This window comes from Heterocephalus glaber, unplaced genomic scaffold (assembly GCF_053883595.1).
Source record: "Heterocephalus glaber isolate CG9 unplaced genomic scaffold, H.glaber_assembly_v1.0 deba00001442, whole genome shotgun sequence".
Taxonomy (NCBI): Eukaryota; Metazoa; Chordata; class Mammalia; order Rodentia; family Bathyergidae; genus Heterocephalus; species Heterocephalus glaber.
In genome coordinates, this window is record NW_028258296.1 from 56,983,535 (window position 1) to 56,994,905 (window position 11,371).

An 11,371-nucleotide genomic window follows, 5' to 3' on the forward strand; every position below is an offset into this window, starting at 1 on the left:
GTGATCCTCCTGCCTCAGCCTCCTAAGTTGCTGAATGAATTCTTAAAAGAAAATTTTAAGTCAAATATTATACATATTTAAATTTAAATTATTAAATAATGTCATTTTGTTCTTGTAAAAGGTTGGGAAATGAGAGTTCAATAAATTCAGTTAACATTTTATGCTGAGTTTCCTCTTAGTCAAGTATTCAAAGTGCCCTTCCTTATTCAAACTTCCTTAAGGACACACCTTAAAGCAACTCTGAAAATTAAAGATCCTAAAGCTGACTGCTTGGGGAAAAAAGAAAATTACACACAAAAAGTATTGGTATATAGGGGAGAAGATATTAATATTTTATGTACACACAAAAGCCTGGCTTTACATACCCTGAAATTTTTTTTTTTTTTTTTGGTACCGAGGATTGAATTCAGGACCTTGTGTTTGCAAGGCAGGCACAGCGCCACTGAGCTAAATTCCTGGCCCCAGTTTTATTTACTTTAAAAAAATCTAGGGCCAGGGATTTAGCTCAGTGGTTTCGCCACCTGCTGTGCAAGTGCAAGGACCCGGGTTTGATCCCCAGTACCAAAAAAAAAAAATCTATGTGTGTGGCCATTGAAACACAGAAGGCAAACACTACTAAGAATATTACATTAGGGGCTGGGGATTTAGCTCAGTGGTTCTGCCGCCTGCCTCGAAAGCACAAGGTCCTGAGTTCAATCCCCAGTACAAAAAAAAAAAGAATACTAGGTTAGGCTGTTTTCCAGAAAACAAATTTTCCAGTGTTTCTGTTTGACACTAAGGTCAGGCCATCGTTGTTCAATTTGTAAGAGCTAATTCGAGTGATCATTTTCAAGTCTAGTAAACAAGAAATACTGCCCACCAATTAAAACCTCTGTAACTTCTAATCCTTTGATTCAGTTATTTTTTTTTCTATTTGCCATTCTCACCTTAAACCTTTTGGGCAACTATGAATACAGGTAAGGGCAAAGAGAGAAAACAAAGAATAGTCATCAAGGAATTTCTTCCTCTTCAGTGGCACTTTTTAAAAACCTTTCTCACAGTACTTATATTATGTATTTAATTTACAGTATGGCTATTATATACACATCTTTTCTCCCATGTAAGATCCTTATATTCCTTAAGGGATGAACATCTTAATTACGTCTATATTTATTTTTCTCAATGCACTTTAGAGAGGAAACTGCAGTAAATCACATCTTTATACAAAAGTTTGTTTTTTGGAGACAGGCTCTCACTATGTTGTCCAGGCTGGCCTCAAACTCCTGGGCTCACAGGCTCCTGCTATTTCAGCCTCCTGAATAGCTGGCACTAGTCTAGATGGCTGGCACTACACCCAGCTCTCCATTATACAATTGTTTTTTTTTTGGTACTGGGGATTGAACTCAGGACCTTGTGCTTGTGAAGCACGTGGCAGAACCACTGACCTAAATTCCCGGTCCCCCATTATACAATTTTAATGATGCTTTCTGAGGGTAAACTGTGCTCCAGGTGGACATAAGTAAATTAATATGCAATTATCTCCAGAACTTTCTAAGTCATTGTTATGGGCTGAATTATGTTTCTTCAAATTTTATTTGGGGTTTTTTTTTTTGGTACCAGAGATCGAACTTGGACCTTGAGCTTGCAAGGGAGGTGGTGGAACCACTGAGCTAAATCCCCAGCCCTCAAATTTCATTTCTTGAAGCTGTAATACCTAGTATCCTCAAAATGTGAGTGTATTTGGAGAGAGGGCTGCTAAAAAGGTAAGATAAAATGAGGCTAATGTTAAAGCGGGCCCTAACCTAACTTGACTGGTGTCCTTATAAAATGAAGTTTGGACACACAAAAACTCCAAGGAAGCAGGGACATAAGCCAAAAAGTCTGCAAGGCAAAGAGATGGGCCTTAGAGGATATCAAACCTGTCAACCTTGATGTAGCCCCCAGAAATGCAAGAAAATTAATTTCTGCTTTTTAAGTCACCAAGCCTACAGTATTTAGCCACAGGAAACTAATATAATCATATTCCCCCCCCACACACACACAAAATCTGCCTGCCTTGCAAGCACAAGATCCTGAGTCTTAAACTTTATTTCCTTACTGTTAAAAGAGGACTTTGTTCTCCCAGCTTATTTCCTTTTATGTTAACAGTAAGTAATTCTTTGAGTTAAATGGCTGGATGTAATAAAGAATAAAACAAACAGCCTTTTTGGGCTGGGGATTTAGCTCAGTGGTTCCACCGCCTGCCTTGCAGGCGGAGGGACCTTAGTTCAATCCCTGGTACCAAACAGCCTTTTTGTTTTCTTAACGAAAATAAAAATCCTGACAAGTCCTGATACTCTTGCCTAATTCAACAACAGTCAATAACTACTAACAAGATTTATTGTTCACTTTGTACAATCAGGAAACTAAAAGGCAAAACCTAAATTAGATTTTTTAGTTTTTTGAGACAAGGTCTAATTATGTAGTTCAGGCTGGCCTCAAACTCAAGCAATCTTCCTGCCTCAGCCTCCCTGGAATTACAGGTGTGTGCCACCATGCCCAGCTTGGCAGACTGTTTTGTTTTGTATTTTGAGACAGGGTCTCCCTATGTAATTCAGGCTGTTCTTGAACTCACTATGTAGCCCAGGCTGAGCTCAAACTCAAAGCAATCCTCCTGTCTCAGCCTCCGGAGTGCTGAGATTATTGGCATGTGCTACCATACCTGGTTTGGCAGACTTTTAATCTTTTACTTTTAATAAAATGTTTTAGGATTGAGTCACTTCTAATAGGAGCAGTTTTTTTCAGGTATAGCTAATTGAAAAGCTGGATATAGTACTGATTTACTGTGATTTTTTAAAACTGTTTAGTTCACTGCAATTTTACCAGTTTTCAAAACATTTCTTTTTTTTTTTGGTTTGAGACAGAGTCTTGCTAGGGCCTTAAACTCACTATGTAACCCAGGCTGGCCTTAAACTCCTCTTGTCTCAGCCTCAAGAGTGCTGAGATTTGGGCTGGGGATTTAGCTCAGTGGTTCCGCTGCCTGCTTCTCAAGCACAAGGTCCCGAGTTCAAACCCCACTACCAAAAAAAAAGTGCTGAGATTAAAAGTGAGAGCTACCACTGCCCACAAAGCTTTTACTTCTAATCTCCCATTGCTAATAAATTATAATGAACTACAGAGAACCTTACACAGTGCCTGATAGATGGCCATCAACAGCTTGAAAAAGCATAGCATTAACATAATTTGTCATTAAAAGTTTTAGGGCCAGGGATTTAGCTCAGTGGTTCAGGCACCTGCCTTGCAAGCGCAAGGTTCTGAGTTTGATCCCCGGTACCAAATAAATAAATAAATAAATAAAAATAAAAAGATATTCTTAACAGGTAGTGTTCATAATGGACTCCCGACTGTTCATTACCTATATAGTTTATGAATAATGGTATAGTCATATAATGAGTCTCATCTACACCAAACTGACCAGTACAATATATAATGGTATTAGGCCAATAATACAAAGTTTAAAAACTGGCAAAACAGGGATATATACCCATTAAAACCACAGAGAGGTGGGCAGCACATGATTAGGGAAGGGTACAAGATGCTTGAATGCTGATATTGTTCTACTGATGGTCATATAAGTATTTTAAAATCACTTGTGAAACTGTATATGTGTTTTACATTATACTCTTTTCTGGATACACTGTATGTCACAATTTAGAAAAGTGAAACAATAAAATATGTAACTCGATGTCCACTTCTGTTTGGTACTTAAAAAACACTGGACTTCATTTAAAGGAGATGAGATAATTTCAAGTGTCTGTCATTATTCCAGTTGCAAACCTTCGCAATCCAGGTTAAGAGTCATTACCTTCTGCAAGCCTTCCCAGCATGTCTTCTACTCCCTCTACCACTCCTTCCCAATCATCTGAGTTAGATGCTTTCCTTTTTCTCCCTTAGTATCCACAGCATAGTTATGTGCATAACACACTGTGCTGTAATAGTCTGCTGAATTCCTGCTTCAAATTCTTATCTCTTCAACCATCTCTATGCCACTAAGATCATAAATGATCTCAAAAGCACAGACCATTTATTGTTCTCTCTATATAGCCTGTGCCATATGAGATTTTTACTACAATTTTTTGTGACATATGAGAAATGTGATGAAAAGCTTTTATTTCACAGTGCGTTGTTAGTATTCAATAAATGGCATTACTAAGAAAAAGCGTTGTAAGAATAGGAAGAGAATTTAAAAAAATCCTCATACTGTAAAGGTAAGGCTAAAAAATTATCAACAAACATCAAAAGCATTAATAGGCCCCGGGGATTTAGCTCAGTGGTTTTGCCGCCTGCTGTGCAAGCACAAGGACCTGAGTTTGATTTCCGGTACCAAAAAAAAAAAAAAAAAAGGCATTAATAGGTTTACCCTCTCATAGGTAAATTAAATATTCTAATATTTGAAAGCTTTTACACACACTAACAACTCAATTAAAAATATTTTTTTGGCAGTAGTGAAGTACATCCCCAACCTTTTGTTTGTTCGTTTTTTTGAGATAGGGTCTGGTTATACAGTTCAGATTGGCCTTGAACTCACAATGTAGTCTAGGCTGGTGTCAAACTCAGTGAGATCCTTGTGCCGCAGCTTCCCCAGTTCTAGGATCAGAGGTGTGCCACCATACCTGGGTAGTTACTTGGCTTTTAAAAAAAAGTAAGTAGCTTGGGCCAGGGATTAGCTCAGTGCCTGCCTTGCAAGTGCAAGGTCCTGAGTTCGATCCCTGGTACCAAAATCACACACAAAAAACTAAGTAGCAAAACTTCCATTTCTAAATTGTTATTATAACATTAAAAAAAGGAGGGCAAGTAACCACATGTTGACACACCTGATTAAGAAGAGCAGGAACAGGGGCCAGGGATTTAGCTCAGTGGTTCTGCTGCCTGCCTCGAAAGCACAAGGTCCCGAGTTCAATCCCCGGTACCAAAAAAAAAAAAAAAAAAAAGAGCAGGAACAATATATTATACTAATGTACATTTACCTTAGTATGTAGAAGAATAACAAGCATTTAATGAGTGTTCCCAATCATAATGAATATTGATTAAACAGTATGAAAGATAAGAAGAAAATAAGAGTTGGGAATCAATTTTCTAAAAAAAAAAAAAAAAATCTTCCCTGATACTGGGGATCCAGTGAGAGCTAAGCTATATCCCCAACCTTTTTTTTTTTTAATTTTGAGACAGGGTCTCAATAAGTTTTCCAGGCTGGCCTTGAACCTGCAATCCTCCTGTGTCAGCTTCCTGAGTAGTTGAGAATACAATTATGTGCTACCATGCCTGAATCAATTTATTTTTAAAGATAGTTAAGTAATTAGCATTTTGTTATTTAAATAAATCAGATTGTTTTATCTCTACTATTCACTTATACATAAGCTATATCATCTTTTATTCTTTCTGAGACAAATAAAAGCTATAAATTTGTCAACTATCTTTGAAAATAAAACAGGGCTGAGGATGTAGCTCAGTGGTGCCATGCCTGCCTAGCAAGCACAAGGTCCTGAGTTCAATCCCCAGTACCAAGGGAAAAAAAAAAGGAAACAAAACAATCCACAGGTGGTTAATCATTATCTGCTCCTTTTATATATATATATATATATATATATCACCAATATTTTGAGTACTCACTATGGTTACAGTTCTTAATGAAGGCCTTTGTTTTTTATTCTTTCTAAAATTTATATTAACTATTATAAATTTGTGAACAAAGAGAAGTCCAAAGGCAGTTTCTCAATGGCATAGAAGTTAAAATTCTACTGGGTGTATATAGCTCAGTAGCAGAGCACTTGCCTAGCATGCAAGAGGCCCTGGGTTTGATCCCTAGCACTAAAAAAAAAAAAGAAAAAATTTTACTGTTTAGGGACAGGAGGAAATTAGTCCTATTCAAAACTCAAACCAAATGGTTTTTAGCTCTTCTACGGTCAGTGAATGTTTCCTATGTACTGGTTAACTATTTTAAACTGTATTTATATCACCTAAAATTCAGTTCTATTCTGACATTACCTTGGAGAGTTGATCTTATTTTTGCATTTTATTTGTCTTTTATAAAACTGAGGCCTAACGAACTTACTTAGCAAACAGGAAAATATACTTCTATGCAAGATTTTCTGATACACCATGACTTGGTCAAGTATATACCCATGTCTCTAATATATACTTTTTTTGGGGTGGGGGGTACTGGGGATCAAACATGGGACCTTGTGCCTGTGAGGCAGGTGGAGGAACCACTGAGCTAAATCCCCGGCCCTCTAATATATACTTTTAAAAATACACAGGCTATAACAAGTTTTATTCAAGTTAGTAATTTAATGGGACAAAAAATAGAGAAGGGAACATAGTAAGTAAATATAACCTATGAAGTATAAGAAATAAGGATATTCTGAAGTCAAAGAATCAACACAGAAAAGATGTTACTATGTATATACAGGGAAATTATTTCTAGCTAAGGACAACTATCAAAGCCAAATTTAGTATTTTTCTATATAAAGTAACATTTAAATTTTATAGGTTTTCAAAATGAGGCAAATAGTACACCTTTATTTTTGGTATTTACTTAAAATTTTCTTGGAAAGGTAACAGATTTTTGGCTGGCCTTTAACTCACTATGTAGCCCAGGCTGCCCTTGAACTCTTGGTGATCCTATTGCCTCAGCCTCCCAAGTGCTGTTATAAGCACGCACCACCACACCTGGCAGAAAACAGATTATTCAAAATATATATGTTCTGGGCTGGGGATTTAGCTCAGTGTTGCTGTACCTGCCCTGCAAATGCAAGGTCCTGAGTTTGATCCCCGGTACCAAAAAAAATAAAATATATATGTTTTTATGACATTTTCATGAGGGAAGAGGGTGATGAGAAAGCAGTACAAAGTTAAATTACAAATGAAGGATAATCTACACAACTACTAGAAAAACTAGGGATAGAGCTGGGTATGGTGGCCCATGCCTGCAATCCCAGCACTCAGGAGGCTGAGGCAGGAGGATTGCTGCAAGCCTGAGGCCACCCTGGGCTACATATTGAGTTCAAGAGCAGCCTGAATGACATAGTGAGATCCTATCCCAAAAAACTGAAAAAAAGAAAAAAAAAAACCAGGAAAATATCTAGTTATATCATAAGACTTACTATTTCAAGACCAACTATAAAATATATGCTCTGTTAATAAGAAGAAATTGAGAAAAGAAAAAAAGTTGGAATTACTTTTTAAAATTTTCTAAAATTGAAATAATCCTCATAAAGTATTAATATTTAGCTTCTAAAGATCCACATAAGAGAATGAAAAAATTACTTCTGTTATACAAAATCTACACATCATTTATCTCTGGAAGACAGCTAATCACACAAGTTCCTTGTCTTTTCATTAAGACTTCCTCCCGAAAGCTCAAGACTTTAATGTGCGGGCTCTCTTTCTTACTTTAATAAGAGGTTATTATTTCATCATCAAACTGACTTGGGAAACTATAAACACAAAACTTTACACTATATTATCCTCTCCTGTGTCCTCTATAATTTTGTAATTACATTATACTTCAAGTAATTATACTTCTGGATTTTTCCTCTTTAAGTATCAGTCACCATCCCAGATTCTTCCATCTCCAAGATGGCTGTAGTTCAATTCTAAAATCCACTTACCATTAACAAAAACATTCCATCAGATTACCTCTCAAAACATTCCAACATTTGGGTTTTAGCAAAACCTAACTGCATTACCTCCTTATCTTTTAGTCCCAGGAGCAATACTTCTTCCATAAGAGTGAGGCGGATGTCCTTAGAGTCTCCAGAATCTTCATTATCCAGACTCCTCTCTTGATTGGTGTCTTCCTCACTTTCTACCTTCTTTTCAGAATTCTTGCTTACTTCAGTGCGACGGGTCCGGTGAGTTAATGTGGTCATTCTCACCTGTTTCTAAAGGAAGTGGTGAAAAAAAATCTTAGGTGTGCTTACATAATAAACACTTATAGATATTCATATATACAAATTAGTATGTACTAATAGGAAGTATTTACAGTCAAATATATTAAGGAAGAAGTAATAACCAGTGGCTGGGGACACAGCTCAGTGGTAGAGTACTTGACTAGCATGCACGAACTCCTAGGTTTAGTCTCCAATACCACAATAAAAAATTAATTAATGACCAGAAAAATTAAGTGTCCAACACAGTATCATTCTCAAAGTACAAAAGCTTAGACTCCACAAATGGCAATGACTAGGGACCAAATCAGTAATTCTAACATCCAGTAGAAATGACCATCTTTTAAGTATGGTGATTTCTTGCAAATCAGAAATAAATGTCCTCCATTGTTACTTCTCTTTCACAAAATGGATCCCCAATATGGAACAGGAAAAAATTATGGGGACGTAATGCACACAATTTATATATAACTTCTGTAACATTCAATGGTACTACATTATGAGATATACACAAAGAGCTGTGGTAGTGTTTGCCAGCAAGCACAAAGCCTTGGGTTCAATCCCCAGAACCACAAAAAATAAAATAAAATAAAATTTAAAAATACACAAAATATAGAAAGTAAAAAAGAACAAGATAAACTAAATAGAAATATGTTTTGGGCTGGGGATTTAGCTCAGTCGTTCTGCCACCTGCCTCGCAAGTGCAAGGACCTGAGTTTGATCCCTGGTACCAAAAAAGAAAAAAAAAAAAAAAGAAATATGTTTTAATATTTTCTTCCTATACTTTGTGACTCATTTCATCCACTCACTTTGGAGATCACTAAGCTACAGAATAACCCTCAGAAAATTGTGTAGTAGTTCCACAGAGGAGACTTAGCATCTCTAGCCCTAGCTAGTCATTTTGTGAATATACAAATAGCTGCCAACAAGAAAAACTAGCAAAAATATTAAAAGATTAGCAAATTCTTTCTCAATTAAAAAAAAAGGCTGGAAGTGTAGCTCAGTAATAGAGCATGTACTTAGCATGTGAAAGGCCCTGGGCCTATCCTCAGCATTGAAAGAAAAATGAAAAAATCAAAACACATGTCCTTTTATAACATGGACAACAGTTGTTTAAAATAATCTAAATAATTAATGATAAAGTTTCAAGTTAGCATGTTTTATACAAATCCAGATGTCCATTTTTAAAACACAACAGGGCCAGGGATGTAGCTCAGCGGCGCTGTACTTGCGTGGCAAGCGCAAGGTCCTGAGTTTGATCCTCAGTACAGGAAAACAAACAACAAAAACCCCCAAATATTCTAAATCAGCAATTATGTAAAAGACTATCTTTGAGCTCAAAAGAACAGTACCTTAAGTGCTGCTCTGACTGAACTTGGTTCTACCTTCTAACAATATTTCCCATTGCTCCCAATATGTAGTTATCAAACATTTTTTTTAAACATGTCTTTCTTTTTTCCGCTACTTCTTTCCATTTGATAAGGGTTATCTCCCTTTTCCCTTCCTAAATTTCAACTTTCTTCAAAGGCATATCATCTATAAAAGACCTATTGGGAAGCCTTAAATGAATCTCTTCTATCCATCATCCATCTCCCCTACGGCCAGAATTGGTTTCTCCTTCAGCTGTATTTTCACAAAACTTTATACTTACTTCCTTTAAAGTATTTATTATAGTGGTGCCACCGCCTGCCTTGCAACTGCAAAGTCCTGTGTTCGATTCCTGGTACCAAAAAAGAAAAAAAAGTTGTATCGTAAAGTATTATAGTCTCTCTTTTGGTATGGCTGTCTCTCAACTGCACACTTCTTGAGGGCAAGGATATTGTCTTCTTGGGTTTTATATTCTCCATAGCAACTAGCACAATATCTTTTAACACTGTAACTGCTCAATAAATATACTAATTAAAATGAATACTCAGAAATACATGTGAATATTTAACACAGAAATACAAATGAAGTGACTTATAAAAGGTTCTTTGTACAAGGGTATATTTTAAATATAGTATAACATTTGGTGGGAGGCAAGAAAGATGAAGGAGGAACACAACTACAGAATAAAAGTTTCTGAGCACTAACCTTATTTGGCACTGAATTGGGATTATTTCCTAATTTAATCCAAGAAACTTTAAACCTTTAGGGGGAAAAATAAAGAGGAATTTTCTTTCAGTAATTAATTTTCTCTGGATAGTTGGCAGTTAAAATTCCTATTTGATAAAACAAATGGCCAAGCATTAGTAAATAAAACCCACCCTTTATTAAAAAAAATTAGCAGTTTTTTTATGTTAGGAAATCTAATTTTCCCGTTGCTTACCTGAGATTACTCCTGGCTTAGGGCTGGAGGCAGGCTGGAGCTTGCGCTCTATTTTAGGAGGTCACCTGTTCCCTCCACCCCACCCCTGTCCTACTAAGTGAAAAACTTCTCAGCAACGAAGACAGCACAAACTTCCTGATCCTTAGATTGCAAGAGGGAATAACACATCAGCTTCCTTAGGATCACTAGGCAACCTACCTTGGTGTTTCTTCACAGGACCAATCAGAAACCATTAAGAATGAGTTCAGCCAATTGGAGCTTACAAGGGGAGGGTCTCCCTGGCTATTGTGTTGCGATCCAGACAAACATCTCTAAAAAGAGGCAGGTTTAAATTCAACCTGACAGCTGATCAATCCAATGAGAGAACTTTGGTGGAAAAGAAAAGTGGGCTGCACCCTCCAACTCTATTAAATAAGCCAATCACAGGGTCCACTGAGCTAACAAGGACTGCCAACCCAAAAGCTTTCTGTTGACCAATTTCAGAGTAGCAGGTGTGTTACTGTAGCAGTGCATACTGGAGAAACATTAAGAAGTGCTGGGATCCAAGCAGTTAAGAATAAACATTTTAAAACTGGTTGCTTCTGACACCCAGTTTTATCTGACTGTTCCAGAAAAACCTGATCTGAGCCAGTCTGTGGACGTTTATTTGGTTTACATTAAACAGAATAGGTACATTTTTTACCATATGGTATGTATCACCATTCCCTAGGTTGTGCTTGTTACTGACAAGTGCATGGCTAATGTACATGGAATATGGCTGCTGAAACTACTAGAGGCAAATAGAAGGCGTTCTAAGCCTTCCTTTTCTAAAGCAATGGAAAAAAGAAATAGCAAGGCTGGAATGCCCTAGGATCTAGTTTTCTCATTAAAAATGCTGTGTCTTTCACACTTCCACAACAAAGTATGCTTAGCATTTTTTTTTTTCTATCGAGGATTGAATTTACACTTTTTCACTGAGCTACATCCCCAACCTGCCCTCCGCCTTCTTTTATGGTTTTAAAAAATGTGAGACAGGGTCTCACTAACTCCCTAAATTGCCCAGGCTGGGCTTGAACTTGAGATCCTCAGGCCTCAGCTTCTTAGAGTGCAGGGCAAAATTAAAACCTAAATGGGTGTGGTGGTGCACGCCTGTAATCACAGCACTCAGGACACTGAG

The 11,371-nt window shown here is 36.9% G+C and overlaps 1 protein-coding gene across 5 annotated transcripts in view; it reads right to left on the bottom strand.

The window, feature by feature from the left end:
- Positions 1-10,401, bottom strand: part of Golph3l (golgi phosphoprotein 3 like) — a 35,411-nt gene extending 25,010 nt beyond the window's left edge. For 2 of the 5 annotated variants that reach the window (XM_021265880.2, XM_021265879.2), the window contains exons 1-4: positions 10,216-10,401; positions 9,981-10,035; positions 9,559-9,627; positions 7,707-7,901 (exon numbers count right to left, since the gene is read on the bottom strand). In XM_021265880.2, coding sequence (XP_021121539.1) covers positions 7,707-7,889 — 183 coding nt within the window. In that variant the 5' untranslated portion in view covers positions 7,890-7,901; positions 9,559-9,627; positions 9,981-10,035; positions 10,216-10,401. Of the gene's footprint in view, positions 1-7,706; positions 7,902-9,558; positions 9,628-9,980; positions 10,109-10,215 lie in introns of all 5 variants that reach the window. The other 3 variants (XM_087213387.1, XM_004853988.4, XM_087213386.1) reach the window with 2 other exon arrangements.
- Between the last annotated feature and the right edge of the window lie 970 nt (positions 10,402-11,371).